The sequence below is a fragment of the Stereum hirsutum genome, assembly GCF_000264905.1.
Source record: "Stereum hirsutum FP-91666 SS1 unplaced genomic scaffold STEHIscaffold_5, whole genome shotgun sequence".
In the NCBI taxonomy this organism is placed as follows: domain Eukaryota; kingdom Fungi; phylum Basidiomycota; class Agaricomycetes; order Russulales; family Stereaceae; genus Stereum; species Stereum hirsutum.
The window spans coordinates 717,832-733,312 of record NW_006763135.1 but is presented as its reverse complement, the minus strand read 5'-3'; the positions used below and the strand labels follow the sequence as shown (position 1 = coordinate 733,312).

Here is a 15,481-nt window from a genome sequence, read left to right as displayed (position 1 = left end):
TTTTTCTACGTCCTATGTGAACCGATATAGAATGTCCAAATACTCAAACCACAACTCTCAGGCACTCGTCGTTACATTCCCTAAAACCGTCCCATTCCCACCCCCCACCTCCTCATCCGCCCAAGCACTCTCCAATCCCCTAACAACCAAACTAACCTCGATCCCCTCGTTCAGACCATTCGTCCCAACAACTAACCCATCCAACCTCTCCTCCGGGAAAAAGCTCACAGTCCCGCTCCTCTCCCCATCTGCCAAAAACACCTCCAACAGCGTCCTATCCACCACAGCCTCGAGGCTCCAATTCCCCGTCCCACCAAGCAAAAGGTTATTCGTCAAGAATTTATCCGTGAACCAGAAATTGTCGAACCCGCGTATGGAGCCCCGATCGATCCAGAACGGCGTATCGCCGTCGAGGAAGAACCCGCCGGTGATGTTCTCGCCGCTGACGGAGGAGTAGAAAGTGAAGTTGAGTGTACCAGTGGATGATCCGTCCGTAGGGATCCCAGTAAGGTTGGCCTGGAAGTACACAGCGCCGGATGTGACGTTCGAATAGTCGACGACGACCTGACCATTGCCAAGATTTTCGTTCTGCGCGAGCGGCTCCCCGTCGAAGAGGGGCGAAAGGTCGTAAGGCTTCGAAACGAGGTCCCAGCCGACACGGGTAACGTTCTTGAGCGTGTTGAGACGAGGTAGCGACATTGAACTTCTCCAGCCCTCGGCACCCGTCGGGACAGCCTCCGTGTACTGCCAATTGCTCGCCCAGGCAATGGAGACGGCGGGTTGGTCTTCGGGGATACCGTAGAAGAATTGACCGGCGTAATTGTCCTTCGCAAAATCGGAGAGACGAGTGACGCCGTCGACGGGAGTGAAATGTGTGCCGTTGAAGTAGCCGGGGTAGTACTGCGAGATAGAACCGCCTAGTGGCGCGCCGGGATTAATGGAGAGGAAGAGGAGGTACATGGTTTCGTCGGTCCCTTCGACGGGCATCGTGACGAGGTTGGGACATTCCCATTGCAGACCGAGGAGTCCAACGTGCGAAAAGTTCGACGCGAAAGTCCACTCGCGAAGGTTCGGCGATGTGTAGAACGTAAGAACGAAATCCTGCGCGTGTGCGACGACCATAGACCACCATCCTGTTCCATCTTCCGCTGAATACCAAAGCACCTTCGGATCCCTGAACTGTGTCGAGTTGACGTCGATGACCGGGTTGTTCTCGTACTTCGTAAACGTGTAGCCTCCGTCGACGGAGTATGCGATATCTTGCGTCTGAGCGGTGTTGGTATTGAGAGTATAGATGGCGACGACACCATCGGTTTGATTGGGGAAGAATCCGGACGTGTTGTTCACATCGATAACAGCCGATCCAGAAAAGATGCCTTCTCCCTCTGCGCCAGAGGGAGCAATGGCAATCTTCTGGTTCGTCCAATGGTAGAGGTCCTGCGAGGTGGCGTGGCCCCAGTGTTGGTTACCAGCGACGATCTCTGTGGGATTGTCTATGGCGAACATGTCAGCAAAAGTCTGGCAAATACGAAGGTGAAAAATGTGGCACACATTGATAATATAGATGATAGGTTCCGTCCGCGTCGAGGAACATGCCATTGGGGTCGTTCATGAATCCTACGGGCGGAGAGTAATGGATCTGAGGACGTAGTGCTCCAGAGTAGTCGCCTGGAATGGGTTCATCGTCGGTCGAAGACTGTCCATAAGAGACCAAAGCTATCGACAGAGCGACAACTAGAGTGCCAAGCATGATATAGCGAGGATACCCAAGGAAAAGTTTTTCTGGTGGGGGCTGAAGACTACGATGGTATGAGCAACAATTCCACGGGTTTCCTCGGAGTGACGAAGGGGCCAAAGAACACACACTTGACCCTCCTTTTGCTGTCCATCTTTATAGTGCAGATGATCACGGTCTTGGGTTATGTCTTGGTGGTCAGGCGACGACCTGATCGACATTGGAACAACATCCGTGGGCTTCGCGCTGACGAACTCCTATCAGCTGCAAACATGAGGCTCGCTGTGATGACAAAGTCCGGGGAAATGTCCGTGTTTTCAGCCAATTAGAGCCCAGTTGTGCCCCGTATTCAGCTCACCCCTCCTTTCGCAATAGTTCCTGACCCCTTGCTGATCTCAAAGCTCAAACCCCGGCCGGTGATACAGATCCTGCGGTCACAGCTGGTTCAAAGCGCAGTCTCCGGCGATCATTGTGGGTAAGGTACGACGAACGTGCAAGGAAATCGCGGTGCGATTGAATCGGCCGAATGTTGGCGCAGAGCGAAAGAATTATAGATGTATGCAGAGTAGAAAGAAACAGAAATGATACGGTGCGGTATTATACAGAACGAGACGCCGGTGGGTCAAGATCAGTGTGTGCGAGCTAGAGGTTCGAGCTGGTCAAGGATATCGGTCGTTCGACGACCAGATGGGACTTGATCACGTCGAGGTCGCCGTCGGATAAATGGCAGAAATTCTTGGCATAATTCTCGGCTCCGCCGTACTGCTCTTCGAACATCTCGAGAAAAGCAATCATGGTCTCATATCTATCAATGTCAAATGTCGAGAACCTCAATAAAGTACAAGCAAGACAGACGGAATGAAGGGAGTGAGACAAGCCATAGAAATCGCAAACGGACCTTGAAGTCAGCATGTTTAACGCTGCTTCCTGATTTGAGGCGAATATCGGCTCTTTGGACAACCTTGAGAGTACTTGTGGTCGTTGGGGTTCGCGGCCTATCCTTGTTAATGAATAATCTGTTGCTATTACTTCTCGAGATACCCCTGCAAGCTAAGATGCCCAGGCCAACATAGTGAACGTCAGACTAGTCGATCAAACTCCCCAGTCCAGAGCATGTCTGGCGTGCATACCAGTAGGAGGATGGCAGCCATAATGCCTGTTCGGTCTTTGCCGGCTGCAGAATCATCCGAGAGCAAGGAATTAGATCCCATAAGAGAGAATGTGTAGGCTACGAACCTGTACAATGGAAAATGAAACCTTCTTGTGGCTTATCCCTCACATGTCGCAGAATACTGCCGTACGCAGGACCCCCTGCCTCCAGGATCTCTGTATAGAGCTGCATGAACGCCTATGCAGAGAACAAACGACCAATATGTTGAGCACATACCCCAAGAATACGGATGTGCGAGCGAAGGAACACACCTCCACTTTTCCGCTGGCATAGAGCTGAAACCGTCTACGCCACCGCCACATTGCCAGTCGGTCAGACCCCATACGGGAAGCAGATAGAGGTTGCATGAACTACGCCAGAGAATCGTGGAAATGCCATATAGCAGTTGGCATTATAGCAATAATGCAATTTGTAGACTTAGCATTTTGCGTGGGGCATCCTCCCGGAAACGCTAAGACGGGCCGTTTCATGCAACCTCTCACAGAGGACGCAACGCACCTCGCCATCATCTCTGGACTATAATCCTTTTGCTCGAACACCGGGCTCTTCACGATCGCAACTTTTTCGTGACAGTGGATCAGTGCAGGTAGTGGAGTGTTGTACTTTTTCATCTCCGTTTCTGAGCGTAGGTCGAAGATGGTGCTAATCCCGAGGTCGAGAAGTTGTGCTTCCCCTAAGAATGATAAGTTTATAGACCAAAAGATAAACAGTCAATGAGATGCGCGAGAACCGCAATGAAGCAATAATAAAACAGGACGCACCTTCCTCTGTTATCCCCGATACCTCCGCCGAACGAAACATATACCCCGGACGCGTAACAAGGCTTGCATTCTCATTTCGGTCACCTTCTATCCCACTCTCTTCATTCGTGCGTCTTGAAAAAGAGATATGTGCAGGATATGAGCCTAAGTCGCGAACATTGTGAACGCCGGGGACAGAAACGAATGGAGGATTCGACAGAACGGTTTGCACGAATTGTGGGTCGAGGGGTTCGAGGTCGGCCATACAGAAATGTAAGTTGACCTAGAGTTGGATGGGCAGTAAAGCTGATAAATTCGAATGGAGGTCGGGAAGGAAATGAAATATTTGGATGGGTCAAAGCAGTGAAGCTGAGAGCAGTTGTTGCGCGACCGAAGTGAGAAGTCGCGAATGAGGTTACACGTGATTGCCGCATTCACCTTTCGGCAAAAGCCGAGCCAAGGATCGATGCCACTTCGGAAACGATTCCTTGTCTTGACACGCCACATTTGGCGAATTCAATAATACCACCACTGCTCTCACTCTTGTGCATCCTTCGCTCAAGTCGTGTGAAACAATCTCCTGATTATGGACCCTCAGCATGAGCTTTCTCCACCGGCGGGTGTCGACATGCCAGGGTTCGCCCAAAGCCCTGATGTTGGTCACGATGAAGGCTTGGATAACTTGGAAACCCTCACGGCAAGGGTGAACTTACAACCTGAGTCTCAGGAAGATAGCTCTGCTCGTGAAATAGAGGCAAAGATTTCAAGTGATTTAAAACCTCACGACCTATCTCTCCAGTTCTCACCAATAACATACCTAACTTCGATGTTCTATCCTCAGAGCTCTCACACTTCAACTTCGAAGACACCACTCGGTTATCCAAACGCATGCGCGATCAGGTCATCGCAGTATGGGCTCTCGTACGCATTTTCAGGGCCCCGAACTCGGACGTCGTTCGCAACACCCAGGCAGATGATTTTGGGTGGAGATCGTTTCGCGTGCGGTACGATGAGCCAGAGCCAGAGTCCGACATTGACGACGATGGTCAAACCTCTGCTCATAAGAACTTGGTGATGTTCAAGTCTACGAAGTGGATGGACAAGACGTATGAGGTGCACACGCGTCTGGGGAAACAGGACATGTTCAAGAAGATGATTTGTAACTCCGTGTGGGCACCGGAACAGATTTACGATTGGGATCCGTCCAGAAGGTATTGGACGCGCAGAAATCCCCGTAGGTCGCAAAGAGAAGGTATGGATGAAGGAGAGGCTGGGGCTGAAGAGTTTAGTTTGAGGATATACGAGGATGTGATGTCGACGGATTGGGCTTATGATGAATACGTATGTACTATGCAGATATTTTACCTTTCCTTCTTTCCATCTCTTGGCGCTATCAAACCAGACGCTGACTCTTGTTTCGTTTGTACGCTGACACTCCCGTCTGTACGATAGACACAATTATATGACTCTGACCCTACCCTGGAGCAATGCGTAACCCTCGTTCCCATTCTACTCTACATCGACGGCCAGGAATGTCGTCTTCCCACAGGACGCGTGAACTCGCGCGGTGAGAAGTTCGATGCGAGGAACTCGAAGAGGTGGCATGTCGTTCATGGAACAATTGGGAATGTGATCAGTGCCAAACGGCCGTCTGGACATCCGATGTCGCTGATACCGTGCGGCTTTCTTGAAGTACCAGAGGGTTCGTGCTTTATGCCACTTCATAATTCAATCATTAATACCTGCTACCTGATTGACCTTTCGTTCTTTCTCCGTGTTTTTCAGGCGCACCAGAACTGGAGAGAGATCCAGAGTTCAATCAGTTCAAGGATGGTTTGTTGAACTCCGCCGTCGCGAAAATGTTGGAGCCCATGGCGGAGTCGATGGGGACTACGACGGCCATGAGATGTTTGGACGGAAAGCAGCGGAAGGTGGTTCATAGGGTTGGTCCAATCTGTGTGGATTGGCCCAGATGCGATCCGATTGTAGGTTAGGCTTTACCACGTGAGACCAAAATTGAGGAGTAGTTTTATTCTCCGTCTCATTCACGCTATCGTACACACTCGCGTCTCCGGAGCTTCATGAGTACAAATATGTTTTAATATGCAGAATGCCTGTTTTGATGTGGAGAAGTTTGATTACAGAGGCAACAATTTACTACGCTGTGATTCACTTTCTCTTCTTCTACTTAATGCTTCTCCGTTTGGTCCTTGAACGTCCCAGTCCCTGTCACACCCCCTCCTCCACCCTGATTTTGCTTCACATTCCCTTCGCTCGTGCCCAGCCCCACGGCTTGCTTCACCCCCGCAAACAACCCAGGCGGCGTACTCTCTTCCTTCCCTCCCATCCCCTTAGGCTCGTCCTTGCCTTCCTCTCCTGCCTTCCCTTCCCATTCCATCTTCCTCGCATGCGCACTTTGCCCGCCCACCTGATCTACGAGTCCAATCCCCTCAGGGTTTCCCTTCTCGCCCTGTCCACGAGGAGCTTTGCTGTTTGGTCCACGAGATGCGGTGTCGTGAGGGTGCTCGTAGGATGATGCGTGGTAGCCCGAGTTCGCGGATTGTTGGTGAGTGGAGGAACTGTCACGATTTTTGCCGGGTTTCGAGACTTGGCCTTGTTGAACGGTAGGGTCATGCCCCGTGTGCGTGTCAGAGTGGATTGAAGGGGTAGTATGGAGTGTGCGTGCGCGTGAAGTTGTTGCAGCCGCTGATGCGGCGGCGGTCGGGATGACTGGCATTATGCTAATGCGAGTGATGTTACTCCGAAGGAGCAAGGCTGCGAATGACATTTAGGTGAATTTCGAAAGAAGAAAACTAGGGGGTTTAGACTTCGATGAAGGCAGACAAAGTGGGTGTTGACGATGGCGAAGCTTTATAAGGGAGAATTTAGGGGGGTTAAGAAGAGATCATGTTGGCTGTGGGGAAGACGAGATCGGCGTGGCGTCATCGTCGTCACTTCTACACTCGATTCCACATTGAGCCATTCTTCCGGCTCATGCTAGCGCCCGTGTGGCACAGGCTATTCGCATGGCCACAATATGGAATTCCATCCGTATTGTCTGTGCAGGCCAAGTTGGTGTGCTGAATATTTATCAGCTACGCCATCAGGCCTCAGCTTCCAGCTGGCCTGGACAATATTTTAGCCCAAGATCCGTAGCATGCCTCGCCAGGGGTGCAGGAGTTAATTTCAGGTTTGTTGACGAAGAGAGATACCTGGAGAAATGCTCCCTTCATCATGTCAACCTTGGGCACATGAAGTTTTCTACGACAGCCAAGCCATTCAAAACCGCCGCTTCACCATAAGTATCGGTGTTTGACCCTATGGAAGATTGTCACCCGGCAAGAAATCGCGCTTTGTATGAGCTCCAAGCTGCTGTATTAGGGGTGTCTGGTACCTGCATGTGCACCGAAACCAGCGTGACCGAAAGTGCTATCGAAACGCTCGGAACTGGCCTCAACAAGCCTCAGATATTGATGATGATGAAGCCCATGCTAGTGTGTAGACGCGCTAGTTGCAGGTCATGATGTTAAGTACTCAGGAAAGGAGAGAAAAAATGAAACGAAAGCGACACAGTGTCCTGAATATGAAGGACTCGCGATTGTCCCAGCTGTCTATCCGTGGCTGGCTGGCTGAGGAAGTGGCAGTGGTAGTGGTAGGAATGTAGTTTTGTCGTGGTCAGACTTGAAGCTTGAAGCATCTCGACCCGGGCTGACCCGTCCAGACCAGCAGCTACGGCAATAGCCGATAACTAACAACATGCGTTATAAGCGGCGCTTGCTTGACGTGTCTATTGACCGCCATCAAACTGACCACGCATTTTCCAACACTCGCCCATGCGTCCTACTCATCGACCATGCAGAGTTGCGGTGAATCTCTGCCACGAATATATAGGTATCTGCCAAGTCTTACGGATCTCTCTTCGAGTAGCGGCGCGGCCTGTCACCATCAGTGGGGGCAAGTGTTTGCTGGCACATCTACTTATTGCTTGAGACCACCTACTCTACCTCTAGAGCACTCGGATTCTCCGTTCTAAACCTATTTGACCGGTAGGGTTGGATGGACTTCTCGCTTTGCTTACAATATGCTACCCGAACGTGAGCATTGTGTTTCTCGGGACCGAAAGATCACGCTCGCAGCTTCCCTAAGTTTCAACTAATTTTGTGTGTCATTTTTTAATGATCTGGGGATCATATATGGGGAGTTGATGTGCGAAGGAAAGGCGAGGAGCATTCTCCGTGCTCTGGGCTGTGGGCTCAGAAGCCTTTTACTTTTGTACTTGACGATTAATCTCTCATTTGATCTATGCTCACGTCCGGCCATCCTTGGTTCTGCGCCTGGACAGACACTGCTCTGTGTCCTCTTGCTCTTGATACCCATTCTGAGGCATAGTGACCAAGCCATTACGAAGGACATCCAATCATATGTTTTCTGACGAAGATCACACTCCTGATTTTGAGCCCTCGAGCCATGCGTTGCCTTGCCCATCCCCCACGCGCTTATATTGGTCCCCCATTCCAATATTGATGCGCCTGCCACACGTCCGGCCTCCTCAGTTCAAGGTCCTTCGCTAACCTTTGCCGACCCACTTTACGCTCGTCGTTCCTGAGCATGCGCTTCACTGGTCCGGACACCAAGGAAACTCAGATCAGTATAAAGACCCTCAATGCAGAACGTATTTCTCTCTCATCTGCTCCTGGTCCATTATCACTAGCAATTCTCAGCGCTGTCATCCTCCCACTCACAGCCTCATCCCGATCATCATGTTCAACACTCTCACTCTTTTCGCTCTCTCTGCCTTTGCTCTCGCTGGTGTTCATGCCGAGTCGCACACCATCCACTTCGACAACAGGTGTGGCTCCGGGACTGTGAGTTTCTCCCATTTGTTTTTCTTCTCTGTACTGACGCTCTTTCATGTCCTGGTACAGCCTGTACTAGAGCAAAACTTTGTCACTCTGAACCCCGGTGGCGGGGACTACACCTCCAACGGTCCTCTCGAAGCTGCTATCGCGTACGTATCTCGTTTCCTACCCTTCCATCTCATTCTCAGCCTACCATACTCTGCATTAACACGTTCTTCTCACTTGTTCTACTCTAGCTACCTCCAAACCGGCAGTTGTGGTTACGAAGGCACCGGCTGCACCCTCCTCGAGACCACCCTCAAGAACGGTTATGTCTCCAGCACGGACGTCTCGCTCATCAGCCCCCACGCTTACTCCGTTGCTACTGGTTTCGGGTATTACAACGGCTGCGACGGTACCGGAAACGATTGCACATCGAGCGATTGTTCTGGCGCGTTCCATGTTACGGGCGACTACAGTGCTCAGGTGCAGTGCACGGCTGATGATGTGGATTTGACTATCACGTGAGCTATTTTTCCATGTCCTCTCGCTGGAGCCGCTGCTGATGTTTTGGCTTCGATTGGACAGGTTCTGTGATTAATTTGTCGGAGTGCTTGCCTGATAGTTTCTCGTCAGGGTTTTCATCGGTCTCTTAGGTTAAACTTTATTGTGCTATTTATTTCCTTTGGGCAAACAAAATCTGTTATTCTAGTAAGGTGTGCTCAAGTTAAAGCACGTCAATGGTGACCGACACGTCTGAAGGATATGTATGTCTCGACCGTCCACCGTTGACTTGTTACGATAGGGTAGCCTGAAGAATGTATGTCTGTGAGTTTCTCTCCGAAGAGGGTGTAAGCCGGACCGTCGGTGAATGGTGGGGCCTGTAGGGGAGATACTTACGCTGAGCGCGCTGGTGCCACGCAAAGTTGCAGTGCGCCACAGCGCCTCAAGGACCGTCGTCTGATTCCGGTCCGGCAAGCGCCGCGTTGGTTAAATGGTTTGAGTCTTCGGAGGTCTTCGTCTTTGCGTTCTTCACGTTCGTCCTGCGGTTAACTGAACTATTTGAACTAGGTCGCTCTCTTTGTCTGAGGCTTTTTCAATCTTACTCCAAGTGCCCACTATCTCTATTGATTGGAATTATCACAGTGGATATTCATTTATCGTATTGACCAAGTTCCAACAGCTCACTGCGAACAACCGCTTTTCCTGGACTTTCCATACAACGGGTCTATCGGAGGCAACGATGCGGATCCAGTCCATCCATTCTCTTCCCACTGAATTAACCCTTGATATAGTCAATCGGTTACACGCAAAGGATGTCTTGAGGTTTTCTATGGTACGATTTCGCCTCCACTGTCTTGTTTTGCCCCCAGCGCTCTTTGCGGGCCGCTCACTCAGATGATCAGACTTGCAAGCGCTTCCACAACCTCGTCACCACCTCCTCCTTACTACAATATCACCTCGACCTCTTTGCATTTGGTCTTGCCGACAATCAGTATTCGAACCTCCCATCTCGTCCTATTTCCGACCGTCACAACCGGCTCCTCGAACTTCAAGCATCCTGGCGTACCTTATCGTGGAAACGCACTTTCGAGCTCACAAACTTTAACAGTGAACTTGATCATGACCTTCCCGAGGTCTACCAGGGCGTCATGATCTGTCCGGATTGGGAAATGAAACCCGTCGTGTGCCATCTTCCCACCTACGCAGAGCCGGAACACAGCCGGGTCATACATGTATCTGCCGCAAACAACAATGTCAAAGTCTACGGTAACGCTTACGCCATCGACCCAACCCTAAACCTGTTCGCTTTCCTCGCAGTGCATGCCGATACGCCGGATGAACGCGTCGGCCGCATTCACTTGCGTAGTTTATCTTCTTGCAGCGCAAATGCCAATGATGTCGGTAGTGAGTGGGTGGCGCATCCAGATGCTGCCGTTGCATTCCTCGAATGTGTGGAAGATCTGGACAGTCCGGGCGGTTCCAACGCTTGGGACCTGGAGGACCCTGATATCTTCGTTGTTGATGATCTTCTTGCGTTTTGGAAGCCGAAGAAGAAGCATTTAGTAGGCTGGAAGTGGCAGAGCGGCGTCAAGATTCTCGTACGTAGCGTCTGCGCATCAACGTCCTGCTAAACATTTCCTCTATATCACGATTTTGCTGACTATGTTGGAAACTTACTCTATTTCTCCTTTCTTCTCTTGCAGGATACACATCTCGGGTTTGACAACACAGACACACATACCTCAACTATCACATTCCTCGATGCACGCTGCTTCATAGCCTCGAACCTCAGCGGGTCAGGATCCCTGGACTTGTACACGTTCTCGAAAGAAAATTGCGCTTTTCCTAGGGCAGGGGACGGTGTGACGGGCAACAATTTAGATGGTGCAGATTCAAAGGGAGCAGTTCGTAGAGCTGCCTCCTTCCATTTGCCATCAGTGCACACCGATGTTCACATCATCAACATAACCATTTCAGGGTATCCTGCCTCTTCGCCAGAAAATCTCAGCGTCTCAAGCATCACCTCGCCCTTTATCCTCACATCAGACGCCCATCTATACGTTCTCGGGGTTTGGTACCAGGTCGGGAAGAGGGGGTCGAACTCATTAAATAATGTGGGAATTATGGGTACTAAGCCGGTGTTCCAGTGTCGGCTGGTCATCCACGCACATGAACTGTTCGAACGCCTCCACTCCAAGGGCGTTCACGCTACTGCCGACAGGGACACCCACCGGTCTCCAGATCCCGACAGGAGACATACAACGACGGGTTCGAACCTGGACGCTGTCGAATTTTCATGGAGCGAGTGGGGTCCGAAGAGTACGAGATTGTTCCATGACGGGCTAGATGGCATTCCTGTGGAAAGCACGAGCTCGGACGTGACTGCCTTGAACCCACTGTGAGTCCCGCACATCGATCTACATCTCGATGGCTGTCTTTTTCGATGCCCGCCTTGTCTTTCACGATTAAGTTGACGCTCCTATGGTTTCTGATGATCAATGTCGTGGACTGTCTCGTCCGTAGCACGATTAGTGACTCCGAGCTCTGCTCAATCCACGGTCAACGAATTTCCCTCACTTCCCCAATGCTCCTGACAGACCACGACCTCTATAATTGGCATGTCCTCGAGTTCGGACATCATCTCAAACGCTTGGACGAGATGCATTCAGGGCATCCCAATATCGCTACCACAGCCAATCTTGACAATCATCAGGAAGAGGACCACGACTCACGAGTTCCTAATCAGACAATCACCAACAAATCAATCCGCATCGTTTTGACACCCTCCATCTTTCCGAGGCATAGGAATATCGACTTGTTCCAGGAGGACGTGATCACAATGCTACCATATCGCGAGGTCAAGATGGACAACATGCGTGCCGACTTGTGTTTCATCGATCATGAGAGGATAGTCACTGCGGTGAGTCCATACGAGTGTCGGTGTATTGTGACTTATTTTTGATCTGCTTGCTGACTAGCCTTGATGATAATTCATTGATGGTGATTTAACAGCATGTAGATGATGATCCAACGACAGGGGAGCAGGTCATGCGCTGGCAGACAATGCTGTTGTAAGTATGTCTGCCAATTGGGGGTGGCTTCGTGCAAGACATCGTCATTATCATTAAGGATCGTAACAGTGCCCACGTTCTTTTAAACGTTACTTCCCCGGCAACTTCACCATTCTCCGTAGTGTTTACTATAATCTACACTCCATCCCGTCTCCGAAGATTAACGGCCCTGCTAAGCTATACAACGAAAGCCTAATAGGGTCGTGTATACTCCCGCGTGGTCTATAAGAGACGTAGTGCTCGTCTTCAGCCGTAGTCCCTATGTATGCCTGTCTAGTGCCCCTCAGCCATTTTATTATCTCGAGGTGACGACATTGCAAGGCGCATCCTGTATAATTGGCTAAAGGGTGTATCGTCAGAAACTGTCCATATGGCGATATGGTGATTTTACGACCAGCACTCACAGTCGAACCTCCAGACCTGTTCGTAGTAGGCTTCTTTTTTGAAACTGGGGTCGCAGGATGTGCCTATGGATGACTGTTCGGGTAGAAAGGGCAGCTGTGAGAACAAACCGAGAGTAGCGCTGAGAGAAGCAGGCGAGTACACGAACACGGAGTAAACTAAAGAATGAGAATGCATAACTGGCGTACTGATGTGCACAGCTCATGTTGTCCGGATGATGGTACAACGCCTCCAGCCTGAGCATGTTCACACCTCCCGTTGTCCGGGACAGCATAAGGACGTTCAGAAATGAGGGAGAATGTCTTCAACTTACACGCATATCATCTTCTCCATTGGAGCACCCCAAGTGCCAACGCGAAGTCTTCCTCCATCCTCTTCTTGACAGCGGCCCGTCAGTAGTTCTAGAGCTTGCACGGTGAAGGTGTCGCCTCTTCGGAATATCGTGGCTGAGTACGACAACAACATCTTCTCTACGGCTTGTCCGCTCCAGGCGTCCAAGTCCTAGAAGAAAGTCATGCACAGTAAATGAGAGATCAGATTCTGCTGACGGTGACGATGTATGTGTACTTTGAGCAAGCCAAGAGAGACTCTCCATCTCCTTCGCAAGCTTCCGTACTTTCTGTGGCGAGGTGTCTGTACCGTACCCCTTCGAGCCCTTGGCTGGAAATTTATCCCTGTAAGTAGGCATACGTAAGCATCTCGATATACTCGGACCAACATCTGAGTAAGAAACCCATGAACAGTTGTAGAATGATAGGACTTACGCATTCTGTACAGTTTCCTCTGCAGCGAGATAGCGTCCATCATTCAACTTCTTCAACGCCGTTGCACCAATAACGTCCATGAACCAGGCCGCAACTGGCCCAAACGAGTCCAGCTCGTGAAGGACACAATATGCCGCCTTGTGTTTACCCGTAAGTGCCTGACACCTACTCATGGGACCACCAGACGCCCTCCCATTATCTAGTGCTCGATACTCTTCCGCGATAGACGAAGCAAAAGAGTGCATAAGCTTCTCCTCGTCCCAGTAATACTTCATGAGCAAGTGCCCATCCCTTGGAGAGTATATGTGTGGGGCGTCAAGAACGTCCTTCGCCATGTGGAATATGTGCTGCCTTGTCTCGTCATCCAACGTCCCAATATGCGCTGCGGACCGGAGCCAGTGAGCAAGTTTACGGCTCCATCGACCTGATTTGTGAAGAAGTGAAGCACGCATACCCCCCGTTCGAATGTCCGTCTTGCGTTCACCTAATTTGGATAGCAAGGTCTATAGGGTCGTGTTCGTGAGTACGATTCATCTGGGAGAACAGGTACATACGTAGTAAAAAATGAGGCTTACCTCCACGGCGTTTAATCCTCTCAATGAAGCATGTAAGAGCTCTCTGTATCTCTGGTGCAGCTGATACGCATCACGCGGATGTTCGATATCGAGAAACTTCACATCGGAGAAGTCTTTCGTCGCCGAGTGGACCATCCACACACTGTTCCATCAATTCTAAGCCTTATAGACGTGACGGAGGATATTGCGGAAAAGTTACTCGTTCACCAAGATAGCTACGTCCTTCCTCTCCTCCGCGTTCCAAGTACGGTAAGCAAACTCCGAGTCAGGATGAGAAAATCTCGCGCCCACTGTTCGTATACAGTGTGCAGTGGGACGCGCACAAACACTGGTACTGGTGTTGATGAGTCTCGTTTTCTATTCTCCCCAATCCTCTTCCAGGTGCTATACAAAAGAGATACCAGTAAGGACAGAGTCAAGCACGTATAACGGGGACGATGCGGGCACAAACAGAGACATACTTGCACAAGGCTAAAGAACGCAGTCTGTTTTTCAGAGAGAACTTCACGCAAAGAACTCGGCTCTGAAGAAGCCTCCAGGTCCGTCTCCATGATTGACTGCATCCCTTCACAGAAAACATCTCGTCTAGGATATTTCAAGCAAGTAGGTTAGTATTTCACAGAACACGGCATTTTCATATGGGACGAAGAAGTCAATTACTTACGCATCTAGGGCTACGTCAATGATCTCGGCGTGTTCCTTATACGTAGCAGTCGAGGTCACCGTGCACACCTTCGCCGCGTAAACATGGCTTTCCAGAGTCCAGCAATGGTTCATTGCCTTCATACGAAGAGTCTCGGAGTTCGAGCCAAAGACGAGAATGTGGCCTAGTGACTTCAAACCGGCAAGCCACTTCGGTATACGGTCGTTGCTCGTCATGCGAGAGAGATCGGAAAGGTAGCGAGGAGCAGTACAAGAGCGGCGAGAGACGTTGATCTTTATATGGTGTGAATATGGAGTGGCTCAGGGGTTCTAAGCGTTGCTCACTGGTGGTGAAATAATCCTGTACAGCTCGCGTTCTTTTGGGATGAGGCAACCTACTTAGACAAACATTCTTAGTTTAGCAGTGTTTGGAGAACAAACGAAGAGTCACAAATAGGCGACTTACCTATATTCGGTGGAATGCACCAGCGCGGCCCAAGCGTCTCCTTTGCGAACATATGCCACCCGAGTACTGCCAGACAATCAAGATTGCAATGAACCTACCTTACCTTACCTTACCCAAAGTCAACTTGCCGGAAGGAAGATCCGTCAATCGCATTCGAGTGAGGAAGGTTCCGCTTTCCTCGCGAATGTGAGCCACCAATTTCTCGCTCGTCCACAAGCCAACGCAGCGCTAGAAATGTGGGTGAAAAATCACTAGCACTTGCATACTCCTGAGTCGTTTATATCGTGGATATTTAATTCGAAGTGCGAGGAATTGCTATGTAGATGGATATGCTCAGCGAACGTGTGTTTTATGTTCCACTGGTGCGAGTGCTACGAATCACTCTATAGATCACAACCATATATAAACAGATCTGAAAAGTGACCTATGGGTTGCTTCATGGAAGGCAAGGGGCAGCGAGGCAACGACTCGGAAGAGGATGGCCGTTCGGGTTGCAAGGAATGTGTGGCACCCCAGCCTGAGGCTATCGTAGCGTTCACGGTTCATCCTCGGATAAATCCTGATAAATCACTG

The 15,481-nt window shown here is 50.4% G+C and overlaps 6 protein-coding genes across 6 annotated transcripts; 3 read left to right on the top strand and 3 right to left on the bottom strand.

Annotated features, from left to right (window-relative positions):
* Positions 1–57: 57 nt before the first annotated feature.
* STEHIDRAFT_54879 (uncharacterized protein) lies at positions 58–1,750 on the bottom strand (the record flags this gene model as incomplete). Its single annotated transcript, XM_007302294.1, has 2 exons — positions 58–1,493; positions 1,552–1,750. 2 exons carry the CDS (start codon positions 1,748–1,750, stop codon positions 58–60), a joined length of 1,635 nt encoding a protein of 544 aa, XP_007302356.1.
* Positions 1,751–2,377: 627 nt separating this feature from the next.
* STEHIDRAFT_54230 (uncharacterized protein) lies at positions 2,378–3,911 on the bottom strand (the record flags this gene model as incomplete). The annotated part of the gene is made up of 7 exons (XM_007302256.1): positions 2,378–2,533; positions 2,630–2,785; positions 2,866–2,909; positions 2,972–3,083; positions 3,158–3,191; positions 3,405–3,579; positions 3,668–3,911. The coding sequence occupies 7 exons, from the start codon at positions 3,909–3,911 to the stop codon at positions 2,378–2,380; spliced, it is 921 nt and encodes a 306-aa protein (XP_007302318.1).
* A 321-nt stretch (positions 3,912–4,232) lies between these two features.
* STEHIDRAFT_167339 (uncharacterized protein) lies at positions 4,233–6,507 on the top strand (the record flags this gene model as incomplete). The annotated part of the gene is made up of 4 exons (XM_007302606.1): positions 4,233–4,389; positions 4,446–4,987; positions 5,099–5,348; positions 5,432–6,507. 4 exons carry the CDS (start codon positions 4,233–4,235, stop codon positions 5,638–5,640), a joined length of 1,158 nt encoding a protein of 385 aa, XP_007302668.1. The 3' UTR covers positions 5,641–6,507.
* A 1,339-nt stretch (positions 6,508–7,846) lies between these two features.
* STEHIDRAFT_76593 (uncharacterized protein) lies at positions 7,847–9,186 on the top strand. The gene is made up of 4 exons (XM_007302360.1): positions 7,847–8,511; positions 8,572–8,654; positions 8,742–9,008; positions 9,073–9,186. The coding sequence occupies exons 1-4, from the start codon at positions 8,407–8,409 to the stop codon at positions 9,083–9,085; spliced, it is 468 nt and encodes a 155-aa protein (XP_007302422.1). The 5' UTR covers positions 7,847–8,406; the 3' UTR covers positions 9,086–9,186.
* A 541-nt stretch (positions 9,187–9,727) lies between these two features.
* Positions 9,728–12,063, top strand: STEHIDRAFT_155300 (uncharacterized protein; the record flags this gene model as incomplete). The annotated part of the gene is made up of 5 exons (XM_007302605.1): positions 9,728–9,820; positions 9,891–10,586; positions 10,692–11,386; positions 11,512–11,908; positions 12,001–12,063. 5 exons carry the CDS (start codon positions 9,728–9,730, stop codon positions 12,061–12,063), a joined length of 1,944 nt encoding a protein of 647 aa, XP_007302667.1.
* Positions 12,064–14,157: 2,094 nt separating this feature from the next.
* On the bottom strand, positions 14,158–14,960 carry STEHIDRAFT_129942 (uncharacterized protein; the record flags this gene model as incomplete). Its single annotated transcript, XM_007302604.1, has 5 exons — positions 14,158–14,184; positions 14,262–14,385; positions 14,465–14,736; positions 14,788–14,840; positions 14,909–14,960. 5 exons carry the CDS (start codon positions 14,958–14,960, stop codon positions 14,158–14,160), a joined length of 528 nt encoding a protein of 175 aa, XP_007302666.1.
* Between the last annotated feature and the right edge of the window lie 521 nt (positions 14,961–15,481).

Bases quoted from the DNA above. Each gene is read 5' to 3' on its own strand.
- STEHIDRAFT_76593 (XM_007302360.1), top strand. From the start codon at position 8,407: ATGTTCAACACTCTCACTCTTTTCGCTCTCTCTGCCTTTGCTCTCGCT. The intron at 8,512-8,571 runs GTGAGTTTCTCC...GTCCTGGTACAG, and splicing joins ACAGGTGTGGCTCCGGGACT to CCTGTACTAGAGCAAAACTT. The intron at 8,655-8,741 runs GTACGTATCTCG...GTTCTACTCTAG, and splicing joins CCTCTCGAAGCTGCTATCGC to CTACCTCCAAACCGGCAGTT.